At 29.8% G+C, this 24,749-nt stretch overlaps 5 protein-coding genes across 5 annotated transcripts; 4 read left to right on the top strand and 1 right to left on the bottom strand.

The window, feature by feature from the left end:
* Positions 1–1,908: 1,908 nt before the first annotated feature.
* On the top strand, positions 1,909–9,525 carry PmUG01_13030700 (rRNA (adenosine-2'-O-)-methyltransferase, putative; the record flags this gene model as incomplete). The annotated part of the gene is made up of 1 exon (XM_029007289.1): positions 1,909–9,525. One exon carries the CDS (start codon positions 1,909–1,911, stop codon positions 9,523–9,525), a length of 7,617 nt encoding a protein of 2,538 aa, XP_028863693.1.
* Positions 9,526–10,496: 971 nt separating this feature from the next.
* On the top strand, positions 10,497–12,488 carry DPH2 (diphthamide biosynthesis protein 2, putative; the record flags this gene model as incomplete). Its single annotated transcript, XM_029007287.1, has 1 exon — positions 10,497–12,488. One exon carries the CDS (start codon positions 10,497–10,499, stop codon positions 12,486–12,488), a length of 1,992 nt encoding a protein of 663 aa, XP_028863692.1.
* A 1,785-nt stretch (positions 12,489–14,273) lies between these two features.
* On the top strand, positions 14,274–14,912 carry PmUG01_13030500 (conserved Plasmodium protein, unknown function; the record flags this gene model as incomplete). The annotated part of the gene is made up of 1 exon (XM_029007286.1): positions 14,274–14,912. One exon carries the CDS (start codon positions 14,274–14,276, stop codon positions 14,910–14,912), a length of 639 nt encoding a protein of 212 aa, XP_028863691.1.
* Positions 14,913–15,416: 504 nt separating this feature from the next.
* Positions 15,417–16,583, bottom strand: PmUG01_13030400 (mitochondrial ribosomal protein L15 precursor, putative; the record flags this gene model as incomplete). The annotated part of the gene is made up of 1 exon (XM_029007285.1): positions 15,417–16,583. The coding sequence occupies one exon, from the start codon at positions 16,581–16,583 to the stop codon at positions 15,417–15,419; it is 1,167 nt and encodes a 388-aa protein (XP_028863690.1).
* Positions 16,584–19,337: 2,754 nt separating this feature from the next.
* On the top strand, positions 19,338–23,981 carry PmUG01_13030300 (coatamer beta subunit, putative; the record flags this gene model as incomplete). The annotated part of the gene is made up of 3 exons (XM_029007284.1): positions 19,338–23,131; positions 23,349–23,664; positions 23,913–23,981. 3 exons carry the CDS (start codon positions 19,338–19,340, stop codon positions 23,979–23,981), a joined length of 4,179 nt encoding a protein of 1,392 aa, XP_028863689.1.
* Between the last annotated feature and the right edge of the window lie 768 nt (positions 23,982–24,749).

Below are 24,749 nucleotides of genomic sequence, written 5' to 3'. Positions count from 1 at the left end.
TACATGTAAGTATGTATATATTTATATGTTTATAAAATACATGTAAAACGCCTAAAAGAATACAACTTTTATGGATTAATGAAAGGGTAAAATTAAGGCCAAAATAAAAAAAAGAAAAAAAAAAAAAGAGTTATCTTTAGCAGCTTCAAGATTAATTAGTTTATTTCATTTTTTAAATAAAAAATTTTCCAAAAAAGGGAACTGCAAAATGTAGGGTTTCGTGTATTGCTCAAGTACAAACATGGGGTAATTGTTTTTTTGCTGTTTTTTTTGTTACTCATCTTTGTTACTCTTCTATGTTGTTTGTTTTGTTTTGTTTTGTTCTTTTTTTTTTTTTTTTTTTCTTTTCCTTTTTTTTTAATTCAAATTTGTCAAAAAAGAAATACGAAATGTGAATTACGTAAAGAGTTGAAGTGTGTAAGTACACCTGTTGGTCTTTAAGAAAAAGCACAAATAGACAGACAAAAATTATCTGTTGTATATTTTAGGAGCGTAATGTATTCTCTTTTTAATCTCTTTTTCTTTTTATTCTCTTTTTCTATTTCTTTTTATTCTCTTTTTCTATTTCTTTTTATTCTCTTTTTCTTTTCTTTTCTTTTCTTTTTTTTTTTTTTTTTTGAGCTAGCTAATTTAAAAAAGGTTTACTAGAAAAAAGAGAAAAATAGAAAGCTGCTTGAAATAAAAAATATTATAATATCATAAGAAAGGACTAGAACTAATTAATAGTCAAAATTTGGAAGTAGACGAAGGAACAAATATATGAACATTCGAGATATGTCTTTATAAAAAGTTAATAAATAAATACTACTTAAACATTAACATGATACAAGAACAGGTATTGTATGAGTAAAAATAAATTCAGAAATAGATGAAGTCAAATAGTTAATGTAAATTAAATAATAAAAAAAAATAAGAAAAAAGTTCATTTTATAAAAAATAATTTTCTTCAAAATGTATTTCGTTGGTATTGCAATAAATTATTAGGTTGCAGCAGCATCGTGGTTCAGTCTTTTAACTATACATTATTACACCCTTAAAATTATAAAATGGAACTATCATTTTTAAAAATTTTAAAATGTGCAGTCTCTTGTTCAATTGTGTATAGTGATGTAGTTACTTCTCCCATTTGACCGGTTTTTAGCTCTCTTGAGGGATTAACATGACGATATGTGCATGTATATATATGTGAGTATACATACGTATACATACTTAAGTGTTTGTACTCATTTATATACACATATACGTACGTGTGTATATATGTATCTGTATTGTTTAATGGAACACTGGGTACTTAACCCTCTCCTCGGTTTTGTAGCCCCCTTTTAATTGAACAACATATTTTAAGGCTCATTTACTGACAATTTCTCATTGACAGTGGAAAGAATAGGAGGATGCATATATACCATAAAATACATCAGGGGAATGTAAAGAAAAAAAAAAAAAAAAAAAAAAAAAAAAAAAAAAAAAAAATGTAGAAAATGTAGAAAATTCATTCATCTATATATTTAAACGATGCCCACATGGAATAACTCAAAAGTTAAAATAATTTTCATGATACAAGTTAAATGTGCTCATGGATTGGATGAACTGACATATATTATTATTTTTTATCTTATAGTTTTTTGTTTGCTTTGTAACGTAACTAGCCAATTTTTGCATGTTCTAAAATTTCTTGCAAAGAATTCTGAACAGTTATGTACAGTGGGAGAAAGAAAAACAAATAACCTAAAGAACAGGAAGAACAAAGAGAAAAAATTGAATATTCTTTAATTTTAATTTATTTTGTTTTTAACTTAATTCGTTTAACCTAATTTGTTTTAATTCAAATTTAATTCTGTTTGTTTTAATTTGTAACCTATGTAGCTTCCAGAAAGCGTAATCCCATTTTTCCCATTTTTTTATGGCACCATGGCTCAAGAGAAGGAAGAAGAGGAACAAGCTTTTCACATACTACTGAACTTCGCGCATAGTAGTGTAAAACAAGGAGAGGGTCAGGAGGACATACTGAAGCATTTGTTTTCTGATTTTACACTGTTACTGATGAACAGTGTGGATAAATATAAGCTAGCCGTACGGATAAATTATTACATTACCAATGAAGTAACAGCTGGTGCAGCAAAAGGGGGAGTAGCAAAAGGGGGAGTAGCAAAAGGGGGAACAAACGGGGAAGCAGTAAAAGGAACGGATCAACCATATGCACACTTAAGAATTCCAATAGTGTTTTTAGAAAGTCTGTTCAGCACATTCCGTAGTAGAAGTTTACTGAGTCTAGATGTTGCATGGTTATACGAACTAATAAAAGTAAATGAAACTTTGATTGACAATTTAGTGAGCATTATGGGAAATATACTTCTGCTGATAGAAGAAGAACAGAAGGAGAAGGAAAAACAATTTTGTGCTTGTACTTTTTTGTTAAAATGTTTAAGAGACAAAGTAGAAGAGGACGTAAAGGAGGATAATAAGAAATACATTTGTTGTAAAAAGGCGAAAACTATTTTTGCTCATCAAAAGGAATGTAATGATGATACTTTGTTTACTTTCGAAGGAGGATACATTGACAACAAAAAGGAAAGAAGTAGTAGTGTTATTGATTTATTCACAAGGCAGCATAACATTCACACTGTGCAAAATAGTGTGCGTGAAGGAGAAGCCAACATAGAGGATGACTTTTCCTCATCATATAAAAAAATTATGAAAAATTCTGATTTAAATTTCAAGCACCTCTGTAGTTTATTCATTTTCGTAGCAGAAAAAAAAAAAGTAATCCACATGAAGGAAGTAAGAATAAAGATGGTAAATGATTATTTTGGCGATCACTATGACCCCTCTCTTAATAGTAGCCCATACAACATGTACACAAAAGAGCTAGTAAATGAAATCATGTACCTACTCATTTTTATCAACGATAAAGAAATGAGAAAAATTCTAATCAAAGATTTCTGCTTTGCGGTGAAGGAATATGTTTTCACTAGAAGCGAGTTTGAAAAATGTTGTATTAGTGTCGTCAGGATAATGTTCTTTTTCATTGGGAGTAATAAAAGATATGATTACATCTCGGCTTTTTTGAAGAGGAATCATGAAGGAAACGAGAGCAATGGGGGAAATACGAATCAAAGTCCAATGACCGTCAGGGAGAAGAAGACGAGCAGTAAGGTTAGCGGAGAGGATAGTGGCAAGGTTAGCGGAGAGGATAGTGGTAAGGTTAGCGGAGAGGATAGTGGTAAGGTTAGCGGAGAGGATAGTGGTAAGGTTAGCGGAGAGGATAGTGGTAAGGTTAGCGGAGAGGATAGTGGCAAAGTTAGCGGAGAGCATAGTGGTAAGGTTAGCGGAGAGCATAGTGGCAAGGTTAGCGGAGAGCATAGTGGTAAGGTTAGCGGAGAGCATAGTGGCAAGAGTATCGACGAAACGAAGAGGGAGAACCGTGGGAAGAAGAAAGACCCTGTGTTCGATGTTTATACGACATGTTTCTCAAGCATGTACCACATGGACGATAACAAAACGGATGTGTACTTATTAAATGATATTTATAATTTCCTTGTTTTATATATAGACTATATATATAATGAAAATTTTGTAAGAAGAGCCTACATCCATGATACTAGGTACCTTCTGTTACTATATAATGAATCTTACACAAATGAAGGAGCACTAAAGAAGATAATTTTTATATTTAATCATATTATAACCCTTTGTGAAGATATTAATTGTAGTAAGGATGTATGTCTTTTTATAGAATTATGGAATTTGTATGAGTGCATATTAAGATGCATTCAAAATTTTTCTGTGCATCTACTAAAAATGAATTGGTCCAAAATGGTTGATATTTTATCGATAGTCAACTCGATAAGGGGAAGGTATGAACGGTCGTACTGTGGATACGTGGAAGCGGCAGGCGATGGTGAGAAATATGATGAGAAGTATGATAATGTGTGTGATGACGTGCACGATGGGACGTGCAAAGGGGATGAAGGGAACACGAACCCCCAGCACAATCCATTCTTCGATGAATTGGATTATTACATATTTAAGTGTTGCACAATGGGCAGCAATAAAAAAGAGAGAAGAATAAACTTTTACTACTACTCCGAATATATAATACTTCGATTAGTTGAGTACCTTATATGGTTACTATTAATTCATAATAATAATACGGTCAGTCGTTTTTCTCTTTCTAATTTAATTAGCTATGAAAACAGCCAAATAGAAATACGTAAAGATGTTCAAAGAGTAGACATAATGGAAATAAAGAAGGAACAAATTCTTATTCATGTTCTTCTAAATAGTATGAGTGATAGTTTTTTATTTCATATTTTTTTTGTAGAAATAGTGAAACCGACTTTATTTGTTAAAGGAGATTTACCCTTTTATGAACTTCGAGTAAGGAATTTCATCATTTCGAAAATTTTAAAAAAGGACTCTATCTATTATGTGAAGAAGTTTATGATTTGCCTGGATCGAATAACTCTTTTTCACGTTAATGTAAGGATAATTTTTGAGAGTGTTCTTGAGGCAATGCATCTACTGGATGGGAAAGGTGGCTTAACGGGCAGGATCAGAGGTAGCATACAACGGGCCAGCGATAGCATACAACGGGCCAGCGGTAGCATACAACGGGCCAGCGGTAGCATACAACGGGCCAGTGGTAGCATACAAACAGTCATCAGTAGCAAACAAAGAGCCAGTAGCCACACACAGAGATATCACCCTGTGGAGTCCGCCAAAAATGGGGGCGAGTGGGCTAGTGACAAAACAAACGCATACATGCACAGAGTTCTTGTAAACATAATAAAAAAGGTAAAAAGCATTTCCATTAGCAGAAGAAGGGGAAACTTAGTTTTACTGTTACAAATAATTATAAAACTTAACACGTACTTAAATTTATTCGGTGATATGAGGGCCTATTGCATATTTTTAGATTTATTTGAGGACAATTTTTTTTTAGAAAATTTTACCCTTTTTGAGAATATATTAAGCATAAGTAGAGATTTAAACGTGAGAAGTGGTTTATCTGTAAAAAAAAGGAGTGAACGAAGTTGTCATCAGACGAGGACTTTCATTTCGTTGCATAATAATAATAATAATAATAATAATAAGAATAAGAATAACTGCTTGATGAACAGGTTTTTAGAAAGATTAAATGAAGTCCTATCTTTTAATAAGCACTTGCATTTTTATGGATACTTGCGGTTATTCCACTTGATGATAGCAAAGCAGAAAGAGGTACAGTCTGACAAATTTGTTTTATCTATAAAAGAAAATAATTCGAATGAACTATTCTCCCTTCTTCTTTCTTACATTTTTAAAAATAGATTAGTAGACTTATTTGATCATAGAAGCATGAAGAAAGTAATAGCAAAATATATGAACAGGTTAAGGACTTTTTTGTTCCCTGTCGAGGACAGTGTAGATATGTCAAGTACTAGCACAAATGGTAGTGTTAATGGAAGAGATAATGTGGATGAGCAAGCGCTAGAGCCTAAGCATGAAGATCGAAATGAAGGCAATAAACCATGCAGCTCTGATAACAGAGGTACAGATCCAAACAATCACAGTTGCTCTCATATCAATGTATTTAACAGGCTTCTACTATTTGTCGATACGTTGGAATATATATATCCAAATAAGGAAAACCATTCAAAGAATCTGTTTAACTATTATAACAGTGATTACAGTTATGTAAAGAAGAATGAGCTGCACACAATGAAATATTATGATGGTAATGATTATTTCTCTTTTTTTTATGAAGAGATGAAGTTACTCTATGATGAGTGCCTTATATATATAGCACATATGAACAGGGAAGAAGAGAAAGAAGATAAATTAAAAATAATATTAATGCTCTCTTTTATGGGAACTACCTGTACTCTTTTCAATGTGAAATATGATGAAGTGTTGAGCAGAAAAATAATGAATTTGGAAATAAAAAAGGTGATTACTAATGCACACAACGATAGGGTCCATAGTAGCGATGTGCACCGTAACAGTGTAACTGCAAAATGCGAGAATGACAACATGTATGTTAAGTACTATTGTGACAAGTTCAATTTTTATAAATATAAATTTATTCATAACAGCTTTTGGCCATGTAGTGGTTGTTCCTCGTTACCCCCCACGGTGGACGACAACAAAGATAATGATGATGAAATATTTATATTTGCGGAAAAAATTATTAGCGATATAGAATTGTGTAAAGAGGAACTGGTGTACGTTTATTCAATTATCAGAATTCATGTTATCCCCTCCATTTTTGGTGAACATGTACATAGAAATCCCTTCCAAAAGGATGTACAAAATAAAAAGAAACTTTTATTAGAGCTCTTGTTAAAGCAAAGTAATATACTAATTGATCGATGCTGTGTATGCAAGTACCCCACGCATTTGTTGGAGTTAATTTTTATTACTCTCTTCCATCCTTTACTTGTTAAATTTGAAATGAGTTTGTTCGCAAATTCGAGTGAGTACATAACTGAGAAGGCAAAAAAGGAAAAAATGGAAAAAAAGGAAAAAATGGAAAAAATGGAAAATAAAAAAAGTAAAGAGAAACAGCTAGATGCAGATGGTAACAAATGCAAAGATAAGAAGTGCACTACTCCTTCAAGTTCGAAAAGAGTTAAAAACGAACCTGAGGAAGAGTCCACCCCTTCTTTGCTACTCAACCAAGTAGAGAAAATTTTAGATGACAGCAAAAGTAAGTTATCAGTAAGTAGAAGCATTTTAATTCCTTTTCTTACATCCTTTTTCTATATCATAATAGAATATGACGATATAATATATGTTAAGAAAGAATATATATACAAATTCATTTCACTGATTGTTGATATACTAATGTATAAGGAGTATGTACTAACCGATTGCAAAAGAAGCTTTACTAATGATTCATTTAAAATAAAAAAAGGACATATTCATTTGAATACATTCCTTAATGAAAAAATATGTTCATATCTATTAAGTAAAATACAAAGGAACGAAGAAATAATTTTCCCCTTATCACTTTATGAAATACACCATACTTCTGTCTTTTTAAGGATACTGGCATTAATGTTTTTGATTAATCTTTTTCGCATGCTCGAACAGAAATACTTATGTTATAATAAATTACATCTTTCTGTGTTTTCCAAGGAAGATAAGATTAGTTTTCACAGGAAAAGAAACGTAGTTATGTGCATGTACGAGGGGATACTTGAGTGTATCTTGAAAAGAGTGGACAACGTACATGTGTGCGGGGTGGTCGCTAATGGCAGAAGAGGAAAAGACAGAAGGGGAAATATTAGAAATGTAACTGAAAAAAGAGGAAATGACAGAAGCAGCTGCAGTGATGAGAAAAGAAACAACCAAGAGGGTCGTGCAGTGGGCAGTGCGAGTGGTAAAGCCAACAATCTCACACCGTTACCGTCTTCCAACGGACACAACATTCAGATGAGGGGACTACAGGCGTTATGTTGTTTATCGAAATATTTTAAATATCTAAAAAAATGTAAAAGAAAAAAAATAATTAAATATGTGAACGAACTTTTACATTATGATAATTTGAATAATACTCGTCAGTACTTAGAACTGTTTTGCTATTCTATATGTAATTCTTCTTTTGTCTTATTGTACCCTCATTTAATAAAAAATTTAAAAGACAAAGATTCGAGTATGCAATTAATTGTAAGCTCCTTGATGACCTGTTCATATATTTTTCTGAAAACGAAATTTTCGCATTACTCGTTCAGACAGTTACATTATAACTCCTTTGCAAGCGTATGTCTGCTTAGAAAAAAGAAAGGAAATATTAGTAGTAGTGGTAGTAATGGTAAAAGTAACTTGCTTGCTATAAGAAGGAAAGGAAAATGGAAATACAAATGGAAAGAAAAAGGGAAAGGAAAAGGTTTAGAAAAGAACAACAAGCAAATCAAACACATTATCAGTGAAATTGTTAAGAAAAGCAAAAATGATAAGGATGCCATTATGGAAAGATGCGCACAGATAAAGCAGAGAGGAGAAGATATGAACAGCTCAGGGGGTACCAGGAGGAGAAGCAAAAATTTCCTTAAAATTGGCCAAAAAAATGGAAAGGGTAAAGATATACTTCGAAAATATGACAAAGGGGAGGAATACTTTATCAATCAGAAAGAAGAAAGAGTACAGAGTAAATCACAAGCACAAATAAATTATTTTTACTCTAAATACATATGCATATGTTTAAAGAATTTATTTCATGAAATAGTTTGTCTTTGTTGTTCTCACACAGCACTAATAAGAAGTATAGCTCAATTAATATTATACAAATTTTTAAAAAATAAAATCGGAGAAATTTCATTAAATTCTTTTTTTTTATGTACATATAAATATATTAAATATAATAAAGACTGCAAAAGGGTAAGAGAGAAAATTAAAACTCAATTTAACAAATGGAATAGTTTTCTTTTTGAAGATATTCATATATTATTACCAGCATATAATTACTCATATAGCTATTTCGACGAAGATATGAATCATGAGAATAAAAATTCCTTTGCGCATATCCTGTTTAATAACGAATTAGTACCGTCCTTTACTTTTATTGAAACGCTGAAAAAAATGGTGCAGCAGGAAATGACCTCCATCATATACAACATAGATTTAGAAAAAGAGAAAGAAAAGAAGGAGGAAAAGCACAAGCAGGAGAAAAATGAGGAAAATATTTCAAAATACGATAATCGTCTCAGTTATTATTTACCTTTAATCATTCTTAACGAGGTATATGAAAAGAATGCACGGCTTGTTGTAATGAACGGAGGTGTGCAGGAAGGGCATCAAAGAAATTATTTGGCTTGTGAGAGAAGGATAAGATCAAGAGAGAAAGAACGGGAAATAATAATAGGGGAAGTCATGAAAAAGAGCAGCATGGAGGTGGTGAAAGAGCAGTACAATACGGATGAGATGGAAGAGCAGCAGAACACAAAAAGCAGCAACAATAGCAATCCAAATAATATTGAACGTGCGTTTGAAAAAAATAAAAAGAATTACCAAAAAAAATTTGATCCGCTTACAAACATCATCGAAGTTAATAACGAATTTCGAAAAAATTATTCCAAAAGAAAAAAGAATAGTTTAATAGTTATAGCATCTTTAATTGATAAAATACCAAATTTAGCTGGCCTGTGTAGGTCATGTGAAATATTTAATGTTAAAAAATTATTTTTTAATAATATTAACATTGTAAGGAATTTTGAATTTCAGAAAATTTCATCCACTGCTAACAAATGGGTAAATATAAAAGAATTAAAAAAAAAGGATATTATAAATTATATATTAAAAAAAAAAAAAAAATATTCTGTTATAGGTTTAGAACAAACACACTGTAGTCAAAATTTACAAGATTTTATTTTTCCTCAAAAATCTATTTTAATTTTAGGGGATGAAAAGGAGGGCATACCTTCTTCTATTCTTTTGCTTCTTCATCACTGTATAGAAATACCAAGTCAGGGAATTATTCGCTCACTCAATGTGCATGTCTCTGCGGCAATAACTATTTATGAGTATTTCAAACAGCATCTTTGAGCGAGTGGTCTTTGTATGCTTATGTTATCCGTATTACTGGGCAATCTTTTTTGTTGGGGAAAAAGGGGCAAAATTAGCTGAAATATTCTCAGCCAGGGGTACGCGTAAATATATGCATTTGTATACATGTAGACTTCTGCTCGACAATTTGATAAAAACTTGACGTCCCCTTAATTACTACGTATTTCAGTTAGTTAATTAGCTGGTCTGTCGGTCGATTTTATCTGTTCCGGCAATTCCCTTTTTGTGCGCGCTACGTGTTTATATATATGTATGTATATATATATATATATATATATATATGTATAGATATATATATATATGTATAAATATATATATATATATGTATAGATATATATATATATGTATAAATATATATATATATATGTATAAATATATATTTTTTTTTTTTAACGAAATGGCCTTTTTAGTTTTCCATTTGAATAGTGTTCCTTGCGCATTTATTTTGTTTTCCTGTATTACATGATTGCGTTATTATAGCACTGCGTTATTACGGTATTATATTTTTTTATTTTTAAACAGCTCATTGCGCATTTATTATTATATTTTTTTTTTTATTTAACTGCTGTCCTAGAGGCACCTTAATTTTTTGTTTCCCATTTGAACATGCAGAGTATCCTGAACCCCCAGGTAAGGATGACCTATACATATGTAAGGGTTGCTTAATATTTGCATATAGTTTTGATTAAGATTTAATTAAAGTTTGCTTGTGCTTTCTTTTTTGAAAAATTAAATGATGACTAGTAGTTACTAGGCCTTTTGTGATATTATCCATTTGGGAGAAGTGACATAGCAGAATGCTGTTATTACGATACTAAATGCTCATAATTTAGGGGAAAAAAAAATAGAAGAAACTCGAACGAGATTTTTTTTTTTTTTTTTTTTTTTTTTTTTGCTAATTGGCAGTTTTACATAGCCTTGAATTTTACTTCAATAAAAAATTTTTAAGGATGAAAATAACAAACGGCAATGATATTTATGAAAAATATGAAATCGAATTAGTGACTACTATTATTGTGAAATATAATTTTAAAAATATAGCTATTCAGCTTCCTGACTGTATGTTAAATGATGCTCTTTTCATTTCGAGGTCCATCCGCAGGAAGCATGAGAAATATAATGAGGATGAAAGACGTGAGTTAGTTAGCATGAACGGTAATGGGGAAACGCGGCAAATGGAAAATGATGGGGGCTCCATTAACAGCAATGGAATAGGTGAAAATGGTGTCAGTCAAGGGGGAATAAGCGGCACGGGAGAGGCAAACCCGCCGAGCGGAGACCCAATAAACCTGTACATTTTGGGTGATACTACATTAAATGAATGCTGTGAGGACTATGTAAGTGCTGACCATGTTCATGCAGATTTTTTGGTTCACTACGGAATTTCATGTCAATCGTTCATTACACCTTATACTCCATCAGTATATATATTTAATAAAAAAAATATAGAGGACACATTTTTTGAAAACATTAATAATTATTTAATGAGGAACAAAATATTTGATGAAAATAAAATTTCCATTATCTTATGTGATGTATCTTATATAAATTATATGCATGAACTGGTCATATGTTTTATTGACAAGAGTAAATTTGATGACTCAATATTTTCCAGTTCGTTCGAGTTGAATAATAGCAAAGTAGTATTTGATGTGGAAGGCACATTTTTCTTTGCCAATAATAGTTTTTATAAAAAGAGCATGCACCAAGGGAGAAGTAAGTATAAAATGGGAAATGGTAACGCGACGAATGATGACAGATTGATTGTTAACGTAGCAGGACAAGATAAAGATAAAACAGACGATGATCTACTATTCTGCAATGTTATAATATGCATGCACAGAATTGCAAACAATATAAATGGAAAAGTGTATTACGGTTTGTTCAATAATTATGTAGCGTTTGATATGGATGAGAAGATCACTGATAAATATGCATTTCTCTGTGGACGATTATTATTTAAAGTTTTTTATCATGTAAAGAGGAAATGGTTTGTTTATAAAATAGTGCATAGTAGTGATATAACGCCACATGTTGAAGAGGGATACTACAATGAAAATACAAACCTTTTTCTTTTTTCATCAGAAAATTTAAATTTTATAAATAGAGCAACAGCAGAATGTAGTTACAATATGGACATATATATGTACAGTGTAGAAGATACATTTAAAAAAGAAAATAATTACATAAACAAAATACTGCTAAGGAGATATAATTTAATAGAACAGAGTAAACAGATAAATGTATTTGGAATTATAATAGGGAATGTAAATTTAAATTATATCAAAGAGTTAAAACAAATAATTAATTATATATTAAGAAAAAATGGAAAAAAGTGCTTCACTATTGTTACTAATAAATTAAATAGTGCAAAATTAGAAAATTTTTCTGATATACAAATGTATATATTATTAACCTGTCCTGATCATAATTTTTTAGAGCTAAAAAATTTTTCAAAAAAAATTATAAATCCTTATGAATTTTTTATTGCATATGAGTATATCCAATGGCAATGTAAATATGTCTTTGATTTCCATGAATTACTAAATATATCATCCATAAAAAAAGAATTTCAAAACATACACAAGAATAAATATTATCTGTGGAATTTCGGTGAGGATGATACATCAATGAGTATACAAAACAGCATGAATGAAGACAATAGAATGAAAGAAGGGAATTTCGCTTTGGAAAAATATGATCATTTAATTGATTACTCCTTACCCATTACAATTGAAGACCAAATGAAATTTATAACAACATTTAATGAAAATTCTTCCATGTGTAAATATTTTATGGAGTCGTTAAAAGAAAACGAAAAAAGAGAATACAAAGGGGTTGATATGAATTACAACATCGATACTATTCCTACCCTCGTTCAGGGACTCGACGGAATAGCGCAACGATACGACTCCGACGTTAAATTTTGTTCAAAGAATTGAGCAAAAAGGGGAAGAACAAGTATCTGAATGGTAAATCAGCAATGTATCATCATAGCAATGTATCATCATAGCAATGTATCATCATAGCAATGTATCATCATAGCAATGTATCATCATAGCAATGTATCATCATAGCAATGTATCATCATAGCAATGTATCATCATAGCAATGTATCATCATAGCAATGTATCATCATAGCAATGTATCATCATAGCAATGTAGCATCATAGCAATGTATCATCATAGCAATGTAACATCATAGCAATGTATCATCATAGCAATGTAGCATCATAGCAATGTATCATCATAACAATGTATCATCATAGCAATGTAGCATCATATTAATATATCGAAATAATACAGTTAATGTTACACGGGGAATATATACCTCCGATTAATACTCTTCAAACATGTTACTCTTTGTATATCTTACGTGGGTGCGTAGCGGGATATAGGTACTTACGACTCGTAGTTGTTGAACTGAAAACCCATCAAGCTCTCACATTTTCCCCCATTTTTTTTATGCCCACGTTTTATGTGCATTCCGTAAGATTACACAGGAAATGTAAAATTATAAATGCTGCTTTTAATTTATTTGTTGTGTCAAATTTCTATGAACATATGTTGGACCCTTCCCCTTCCCCTTCCCCTTTTTTTTTTTTTTTTTTTTTATTATCGTATTCTTTTATAATTTAAAATATTTTTCAAAACTTTACTTCCCCCAGTCAACCACTTTCCGTGTAGTTTTGGTCAACGAGTCCACATGTTTGAAATTTTCCCTTTTTAATTCTCTACATATAAATATTCAAATGTTACCCAAGAAAAATGCTAATTAGTTTTAAAGCATAAATTTGTTTGTTTGTCTGTTTGTTTATTTGCATGCTCCCTAGCTTATTTGCTTGCTTTTTTTTTTTTTTTTTTTTTAAACAATGCATTTGTCAGTTTTAAATTTTTATTTTAATCCCCCAATTTAAGCTGCTTTTTGGAAATTAAAACATGTCGAAAGGATATAGGCTCACCTTTTTTATGTAAGAATTTTTTTTTTTTTCATTTCAGTACTATGCACTGTTAAGATAAACATAATTAAAATACGAACGCGCGGGAATTTAGGACCAAAATAATGCAACAAACATGATTCATATACATATAAATAAAAGATAAATATATATATCTATAAGCAGATTTTTTTTTTTTTTTTTTTTTTTTTTTCCTTTGATCAATCCTGAATGATGAGATAAAAATGCCACAATTAAATGTTTAATATTTAGTGTAAACACAAAAGAAAAAAAAAAAAAAAAAAAAAAAAAAGGTCATCCTTTCCCTACAATATAAGTTGTTTCCCTTTTAGCTAAGATTGTGACCATCCACTACTGGCAGAAAAGAAAATTCGTAATTTGTTTATTTTGCAGTATATCATCCTTTTATAAAGCCAAAGCAGAGGGAAGATCATCATACGTACGCACGTACATACATATATACATATATACATACATACATACATACATACCAACATAAATACCTACTTATATATGTATATTTATACAAACAGACGTGACGGAAAATTTTCACTTTATTTTGAACAGACGAAAAGCAAATGCGCATTTGCAAAACAGCGCTAACGGGTGTACCCCATATTTTTTTATTATTTTATTATTTTATCATTTTATCATATTATCATTTGATCATTTTATCATATTATCATTTGATCATTTGATCATTTTATCATTTTATCATTATTTTTTTTTTAATTTTTTATTTTTTTTGTTTTACACTGTCAGGAAAGAATGAAGGACATTGCTCTTTTTTTTTTACCAGTGGGCATAACTTTATCAATTTTGTTATTAAGCGGCGTAGCGTTGTTTCAACGGATGGCCATATATGTTCAAAAAAAAAGCATAAATTTTCAAATTTACACCCTCCAAATAAATGTATCTATATCATCAATAATATCACTATATACATTGTTAAGATTGTCCTGTACAATATTTGAGTTAAGAAATTATACGGATGTAAATGGAAATTATGAGAATATTGGTTTTCAAAATATGAACAGGTCATATTTAAAAAAAATAAGGCTTCAAAGGAATTTTTGGATGTTATTATTATGTTCAGTAGCTTGGACATTTTATATTCGTTTTACTTATTTGCTTTTATATTATCGAGAAAAAGTAAAGAGAAGTGATAATGAATATGAAAAAGTTTTAGAAGAAAAAAGAGAGGAAAGAATATACAATAAAATATTACAAAGCGGAAAAGTAATACCAAAAAACAGTAATATATTAAAAGAAGAATATAATAATATTGTTGAAAATAAGTACGTATCCAGTGATGCAACAACTGATGGAAATGATGATTCAAAAGAAATGTCTTCTGTTCTTGCTGACGACAGTAAGAAAAATGCAAGTATAAGACAAAGACGTTGATAGGAAATATTGTACATGTTGTTACGGGAAGGACGCACGGGCATTGCGCCTGTGAATGTATATTTATATAATACGTACTTCAGTTGGCCTCAGGCCGTCCCTATTACATTTCTTTTCTCATTCGCTCACATTTATTTATTCCATTTTTATGTGCAAATAAATACCCGTAATGATTTATATACCTCCGTTGGTATGCCCTATTAATACATGTTAATAGATATGCCCCATAAATATTCCTTATTTAATTTGCCTTAAAAAAGGGGAGGGGGGTAAAAAAAAAAAAAAAAAAAAATTAAATTGCGGAATTAATTAGTTTAAGAAATATTATTTATTTTTTTTAAATTTTACTTTACATGTATAATAATATGCCCATTTTTATCTTTTTTTTTTATTTTTTTTTTTTTTTTCGTCATTTATGTGTTTATACACATACAGAAGTTCACATTTGCATGTATATTTGCTCACACATTTGCGCAAATATGCTCGTATAAATTAATTCCCTTTTTATTCCTCTCCCCTCATTTGCGTATTCTGTAATCTGTATTTTTGTAATATTCTATATCTTCTGGCATCTTCATCCTCTTCGTCGTTATGCATATATGCATGTTCCTTGTCACCTGTTACATGTACCTTATGTGTTTTTCTTGACCTGTTAATATTTGTATTGACTTGTGAAATTTCGGATAATTTTGAACTTTCTTCTATTTCTGTTAATTCATTTATAATTCTTTTTTCTTCTTCTATTAACCATAATGGTTTAATATATTTAACAATACAACCTTTGCTTCTCATTTTCTCTAAAAAATGAATCATATCAAGGTTAGGTCTTGCGGTTCTTGGTAATATTTCAAATTTGTAAGGTTTTATATGTGCTCTTAGATTAACTCTTTCCATATAAATAATGGTTACAGAGCCTCCTACTTTTTTAATTACATCAATAGAAGATTGGTCAGCATTAGAAACCTCAATGTCGATTTTGTAGGGGAAAGGATAATCGTTAACATTAAATAATTTAACACCATTTTTTACCTTAACACATTTCGAATCATGTAAATGTCTTTGAGTGATTGGAAATCTAGTATCTAATCTTCCCTTTTCAATAAAATATCTCAATTTTGATAAATTTAAACAATCATAATTTTTCTTTTGTCTACTTAACCAAGCTTCAGGCCATTTGGGCAATCTTCTATATAATGGGGTTCTACCACTTTCAAACGTTCTGCTATTTGGTCTACCTGATTTTCTATGTTTATGTTTATCTCTTATACCTTTACCTGGGCATTTGTCACCTCTTCCTCTTTTTTTTTTCCGTTGCCTGTTTAATCCCAATGTTCGTAAATTCCTTGGTTCAATTGGAAATAAACTTTTCTTACTATATGCAAATCTTCTGTTAAATGGATGACTTTCAAAATTTTTTTCCGATCCATCATGAAATATCTCTCTGAAATGTTTCCCCACTTTTAACTCAGAATAATTGCAGTTGGACTTGTTTCTGCTCTCACTTACATGATTTATATTGTCATTTGTGTCTTTTTTTGCATTTTCCCTTTCGAAATATTTTTCACTGCTAATATTGCTTACATTGCGTACATTGCTTACATTGCTTAAATATCTGTACAGAGTATCTTTATGGACGCTTAACAATTTTTTTAATATAATGCAGCTAGCCATTTTACCATTTTTTATCATATTATCCAAAAAAACAACAAAAAAAAAAAAAAAAAAAAAAAAAACCTGAACAAGTAAGTTAAATAACTCTGCAAATACTTAACAACATTCAGAAGTTACAGTTGTAGCAAATTAAAATATTTTAAAGAAAAGCAAAAGTTGCACATAGGAGACAGCAAACTGAGTTATTTAATTATTCGTTTATTTGACTGTTTATTCGTTTATTTGACTGTTTATTCGTTTATTTGACTGTTTATTCGTTTATTTGACTGTTTATTCGTTTATTTGACTGTTTATTCGTTTATTTGACTGTTTATTCGTTTATTTGACTGTTTATTCGTTTATTTGACTGTTTATTCGTTTATTTAATTGTTTACTCGTTTATTTGATTGTTTACTCGTTTATTTGGTTGTTTACTCGTTTATTTGGTTGTTTACTCGTTTATTTGGTTGTTTACTCGTTTATTTAATTGTTTACGCGTTTATTTAATTGTTTACGCGTTTATTTGTTTGTTTGTTTTTTATTTTTTTTTTTTTTTTCTCTTCAATTTGACATTTCTTCATATATATATCACGCAAGAAAGATATACCCACAAAACAAAATGGTTGTCTCCAAAAGGCAGACGCGCAAAAGTTTCTTTGACGGAATTTTCTATTTCGCTTATTTTGTTTTTTTACTCTTTTGACTTTTCTTGAACTTCAGTTTTGGTAAACTTCAAATATAGTTTCTTTTTTTTTTTTTTAAGAAATCCGAAAAACAGTAACTGTATGTATGTACGTACATATATATACATTTGCTTAAGTAATGTATGCATATGCATGTACACATACACACACGAGCAAATTTCCAAATGTATTCCTTTGTATCTCTAATTTTTGCACATATATTTAAAAAAAAAAAAAGAAAGAAATGGGGTACATAATAGATAAAAAGGCCTTCTTGTTGTATTTTTGCTTTCTGCTATTGTTATTATTCTTATTACTGCTGCTACTGTATCTTTCTTAGATAAGTTTTTTCTTTTAAAAATGAATTCGTGTTTTCATAAAATTTCATTAACCAGGAGAATATAAAAACAAGTGCATATGCATTCACTTGCTATGTATGTGCCTACAGACTGTTTTTCCCTTCATTTCGCAGAAGTTTATGTTGATCAAATGTGTTCACAAATATTTGTATAAGTATACATAAATAAATATATACATATGCAAACATTTAGGTTTATTTAATAAATTTTTTTTTATTCATTTTTAAGTAAATTTTTATACAATGTTCCAAATTTTTTTTATTTCTCGTGATAACAATGTGTTATGTATAATGGAGTTTGAAAACCAAATAAGTACTCGTGCGACGTGTAAAAATATTCAGATATGGTTTAACATAATTTTTCATTTGAACTTTTTTTCCCTAAGAATGCATACACAATACATTCATATTACATACGAGTAATACATGTATGTATATATATATATATATATATATATATATATATATATAAAAGCAAGGTATATGAACTACATACCTATTTACGAAGGCGCTTTTTTTTTTTTTAAATTGTAGCAAAACATGTTTAGCAGTATATAAATATAATGTTAGTGATAACTATTTCGTGAAATGCCTGTACAGTATATTATATATATATATATGTATGTACAAACATATATACACAAATACATAGGTACATATGTGCATAATATTTATATCACCAAAAATTTTAAGAGCTTTTCTATGCATTTACATATGCGTTCGTTTTACGAATATTATTTATATTTTTATGCATTACTCTTGTGTAAAAAACTACTTGCTTACAGTGCTTTTACATATTTGTTTTTTTACTTAAATTCTCAATTTTTGGAGCATTTTTTTTTTTTTTTTATGTCAAAATTTAAGATAAATAATACATTAATTTCCTCGTTGTACATATTTGTAAATATACGTATTTTCTTCATTTATTCTGTTAACTGTGAGCAATGTATCTGTGAAAAAATTTGCATTAGGGTATGTTTCTTCTGAAGAAAGGGTTTAACATGGTCATAAATGTAAATTTGTGAATATTCAAAAGTATACATGGATATTCTTGCAAGTACATGAATGAATGTGTATGAATATACATGTTTATGTTAATAAATACTTGTAAATATATACAAATATACATACGTATATATGTACCTATGCCTATATATGTGTGTACGTATGCTTGTACAAGTGATACCCCCATCCGCGTTACACAACTACCCCCTCATTGGCTAGTTTTTATTAAGGATTTCATTATATTACATTATACTGCATTATATTTTCGCATATTTTCGCATATTTTCGCATATTTTCGCATATTTTCGTATATTTTCGTATATATTTATACATTTTCACATATTTTCGTATATATTCATACATTTTCATATATTTTCACATATTTTCATATATTTTTTTATATATTATTTATTTTGATTTTTTTTTTTTTTTTTCCAAAATACATGAACTGTTCATATTTTTTCCATTACTACATTTTGTGCATTTTTTACAACTCGAATATTGCAATGATTTTTTTTTTTAGCAAAATATACAGAGTGCTCCGGTTAAAAATTTCGTCATTTAATAGTATCTTGAAATTTGTGGTGCACAGGTGAGCATCATAAACGAATATATATACCCACGTGTATACACATATACACATAGAAACACGTATATACATATATACGCGCACAGAAGGCTCAGTGTGCGGTACATGAGTGCTTAAGTAGACGCCGGGAGAGCACAGCAATGGGGAACTTCGAAATTGAGAAAAATTGTACCCTGTATATTTGCACCGATAATTATGAAATTCCGTCGATTAGTGAAATTCAAAAGAAACTTGAGAGTCAAAATGTAGAGAAGAAAATAGAAGGAATGGAACATTTAATATTTAATATAATACAAGGAGAACCATATGGTAATTTGTTAATGTGTGTAATAAGATTTATAGTACCACATAAAGATCATCGTTTAAAAAAGATGAGTCATATATTTTTCGAAATTGTAGATAAATGTAATAATGATGGAAGTTTAAAAGAAGAAATGATATTAGTATGTAATGCTTTAAGAAATGATATAATATCACCTAATGAATATGTAAGAGGATCAACATTAAGATTGTTAAGTAAAATAAAATACCTAAAGATAATCGATCCATTAATAGAAGCTATTACTAAGAATTTAAGTCATAGACATAGTTATGTACGAAAAAATGCAATCAGTTGTATTCATACTATTATTAAAGAACATGGAATTGATGTAATACCAAATTCAATTAAAGAGGTCGAGAAAATTTTATTTCTTGAAAATGATATATCGACAAAACGTAGTGCATTATCTATGTTAATTGATGTAGATCCATTAACTACTTTAAAATATATATTGTCCTTAAATGATCAACTATATGATACAGCTGATGTTATATTGTTAGAGGTTATACATCTTTTCAAAAAGTTATATATTCCACATGTCTTTGATGATTCTTATTTATTGATAAATGATGAAGACGAAGAAAACGAGGAAGATAAAGAAACCGAGGGAAGTGGGTCTGAAGAATTGGACGAGGAAAGTTGTGAATATTGGCTTAATGAAGCAGAAGCGAACAATGCTAATTTGTTGGGGTCGAGAAGGGGTAAGGAAAATTTTGGTCTCCTAGGAAGGAACATAAAGAATGGAAGCATGCCGATCATGCAGACAGGGAGTATTGCCTCTGTTGGTATGGTATATGGGAGCGATGTACAACTGTACAGCAATGCTAATGGCAATGTTAGCAACAATGTTAGCGGCAATGTTAGCGGCAATGTTAGCGGCAATGTTAGCGGCAATGTTAGCGGCAATGTTAGCGGCAATGTTAGCGGCAATGTTAGCGGCAATATTGGCGGAGGTAGTAACGGTGTGTTGAACGTGCTAAGTGAAGATATTCAGTTTAAAAAGAAAAAAGTTAATGAAAACGAGTATGGTATATACAAGAATAAGGTAATTAACATACTGTTGAACATGCTGAACAAGAATGTTAGTAATAGTGTATTGTATGAAGGAGCTTGTTGCTTACTGTACATGAGTAATTCTGTGTTGAGTATTAAAACTGCTAGTGAATGCTTTATAAAACTGTTAATAAATCAGCATGATAATAATATAAAACTAATAGTTATAGACAAGCTGTATTATATTATGTGTAAATGGAAAAACGTGCTAGAAAATTTTAGTATGGATTTATTGAGGGCTTTAAATTTCCCATCGAAAGATATTAAGGTAAAAATATTAAATTTAGTATTACATGTATTGACAAAAAGAAATGTGCATTTAGTGCTAAACGTTTTAAAGAAGGAATTATTAAAATTAAATGAACAAGTTGTTTATACAAAGAATATAACGAATAAAGGTGTTGCTCAAGGAGGCGCTAATGGCATTATCAATACTGGATCAAGCAGTGGGGTATCAAGTCAACCTCTGAACAATTTTAGTGGCAACAGTAAGGACCTTAATCAGGTGAATAATTTATCGACAAATTATCAAGAAATGACAAATTACAAGAAAATTTTAATAAAATCTTTACAACATGTATGCAATATGTACTCTGATGAATGCTTAAATATTGTTGACTTGTTATTAATATATGTAAATGATGATGAGAAAGAAATTAATTATGAAGCAGCTGTATGTATTAGGAAGTTAGCTAATAATGAAAAATTTCAAAATAATATACTGCAAAAGATTGTGGATTCAATTTTTATTATAAAGAAATCAAATATATTGCGTATTTTCTTTTGGGTATTAGGTCAATACATGAATGATCAAAATATGATCATAAATTTTTTGAACAAATTATATGATAATTTGTCATCTTTTCTAAATAGTCATATGGAATATGATATGATAAATAAAGTACAAAATGAAAATTTAAAAAAAAATAGAACGATGAACAATAATTTTAACGCAGTATCTAATTCAAATATTCAAACAAAAACAGTTATATTAGAAGATGGTACATATGCTACTGAAGCCTTTTTGAAAACAAAGAGTTTGACTCCTTTAGATGATCAACATAATTCTCATTCTTTTGCTTACAATTTGTTAAGTGATAATGATGATTTGCTTCTATCTGTTCTCTGTGTGTGTATTACAAAATTGTATTTTAAATTACTTTCCAAAGTTAACTCTATTTTCGACTTTTTAAATACATCTGTGGAAAAGCACCCATTGGGGGAGAAACCGGATCCTGATTTGTCCACGAATTTTACTCTAAAGGGGCCAATCGAAATTACTGATATTAACGGCAGGGAGGGAAAGGAGATAAATATTCTAGGGAAGCAGGGGGAAATGGAAAAGCCTGGGACGCAGCTTAATGAGTGCAATGATGAGGTAGCTGTACACGTAAGCAGCCTGAAGAGCGATGCGGAAACGGCGGTGAAAAATATTAACGAGTTTAGAAATAAGTGCATATATATATTGGCCAGTATTATTAAATATATTGTTCAGAAGAACATGAAAAGCGCAGTTAGCATATACGAAAACGACAGCAACGTGATAAGAATAAATCAGTGCCTTAAAATTTTTTTAAGGATAACGATTGGAAAGAAAATAACGGATGAAAAAACAAAAAATTTGATCAGAGCATTTATAAATGGAGATAACTATTACCAAGCATTTTTAGAAAAGGAAGAAGAAAAATATTGCAGCATATATGGTTCAACATATAAAAATATGAAAAAGAAATGTAACAATCAGAAGGATTTAATAACTCGCGGTTTAATTGGTATAAATAAAGATACTGGTGAACATATATTACAGGGTGATGATGAAAAGGAAAATGTAGATGATGATATATATTTTAGGGTATTAAAAGAGAAAAAGTATATGTTAAATATGGTAGATGACGAACCAGTGTCCGTGAATGAAAATTTAGAAAAATTAAAATTAAAATATACTTTAAATAATGATATGTTATTTGAAGAAAATGAATTTAAATATCCTTCATTTAAACACAATTATTCGTCTCTCTTTTTGGCAAAATTGTATAAAACTCAGAGATTAACAGGAACAGATGATGACATATTTATTGAAGCTTTTCCAATCATTTCGAGCGTCAATCTTATTGTAGAGTTTTATGTATATAACCAATCAGGTGTGTACTTACAGAATATATATATTAATCTATCAACACATGGAAATTTAAAACCAATAGACAAAATACCTGGCTTTAATTTATCTCCTAATGAAAAACGAAAATTTAAAATAACGATAAAGGTTCATACAACAGAAACTGGTATTATATATGGCTATGTATTTTATGAAAAAAAAAATGATAAAAATAAAAATTATCTTGTCCTTAGTGAACTCAACATTAATATGACGGATTACATAAATGCTTCCTTTATATCTTCGCACCTCTTTCGTATTATGTGGTCGGAGTTCGAGTGGGAGAACAAGATTAACATTAACACGTCCATCAGGTATGATAAAGAGGGAGAGGGACAAGTCCGTGCGCTGTGCCACACGCATAACTCATGTGCTCTGGCGGAATTTATTCATGACATTGTTACGTCGATATAATTCATTTTGTTTTGTAATACTATATTTTTCTATATTTTGCTATATTTTTCTATATTTTGCTATATTTTGCTATATTTTGCTATATTTTTCTATATTTTGCTATATTTTGCTATATTTTGCTATATTTTGCTATATTTTTCTATATTTTGCTATATTTTGCTATATTTTTCTTTTTTTTTTCCCCTGGCCACGTCATATCCATCATAGGGATTCCTTCGAATTGTTGAAGCTCATAATAAAACATACAAATATGACAATAGTAGAGAAGTTTATGCCTCTGGAATACTATGTGCTGGAAACAAAAAATAAACCGGAGCAAGTGAATATCAGTCCTATTGACATATACATATCGTACATATCCACGTTAGAAGACCTCAAATGTTTGATTAACAATTCTGCATTTTTTTCTGTTAACTTATTTTCTCGAAGTATTTTTGGAGAAGATTCTTTGGCCAACTTGTCTGTTCAGAAAAATCCCGACGGAAAGTTGTCAGGAAGCATAAGGCTAAGAAGCAGGACACAGGTATGTGCACCGGAGAACGGGAAAAAAAACAGACAAAAATGAGAAAAAAAAATGGAAAAAAACAGACATAAAATAAGAAAAAAAAATGAATGGGCAAATCTCATTAGGCAAAATAAATTAGCTGATTAATTATTTTTGAAATGGTCCCCTTTTATGTCATATTACCAGTCGAATGTTGCTTCATTTTTACCTTCTTCAATTGAATACAATTTTTTTTTTTTTTTTTTTTTTTTTCATTTTTTAAATAGGGAATAGCCCTTAGCTTAGGAGATAAAATAACCTTAGTTCAAACAGGGATAAGCTCGGAAATGCAATGACATCAAATCTTTTCCTGTATTGAGTGTTTTTATCTTTCATTTTTTTATTTTGCTATCTTAATTTTCCTCCATTTTGTTTATATTTTTTTGCTTTTTGTTATCCTATTTTTTTTCCCATTTTGTTATCCTATTTTTTTTCCCATTTTGTTATCCTATTTTTTTTCCCATTTTGTTATCCTTTTTTTTCCATTTTGTTATCCTATTTTTTTTCCATTTTGTTATCCTATTTTTTTCCCATTTTGTTATCCTATTTTTTTTCCCATTTTGTTATCCTATTTTTTTCCCATTTTGTTATCCTATTTTTTTTCCCATTTTGTTATCCTATTTTTTTCCCATTTTGTTATCCAATTTTTTTTCCCATTTTGTTATCCTATTTTTTTTCCCATTTTGTTATCCTATTTTTTTTCCTATTTTTATTCCATTTCGTTTTTCTCCTTTTTTTTATTTTTATTTTTGTCCCCCATCCCCCCCCCTATATTCCTAATCTTTCCATGTAATTGTAGAGGGTATCAATGCATCCATTTCTAAAGAAAAAGAAGCATAGCACATTTTGACATCATTTTGGCGAACTTTCTTTTTCTGAAGTGATATCTCTTATTTTTTTATGTTGGACTTATGACCATACATTTATGTATATATGTGCACATGTACCTGTACGCGCGAACCTTTGCATATTTTTTTAGCATTTTCCTGATAAGAAAAATTTATGAAAACAATGTATGAGCGCAAGTTTCATGGACTTTGTATTTTTTCCACACACGTCAAGTC

Source organism: Plasmodium malariae, assembly GCF_900090045.1.
Source record: "Plasmodium malariae genome assembly, chromosome: 13".
NCBI lineage: Eukaryota > Apicomplexa > Aconoidasida > Haemosporida > Plasmodiidae > Plasmodium > Plasmodium malariae.
The sequence above is the reverse complement of the archived record's forward strand: the minus strand, read 5'-3'. Positions and strand labels throughout refer to the sequence as shown.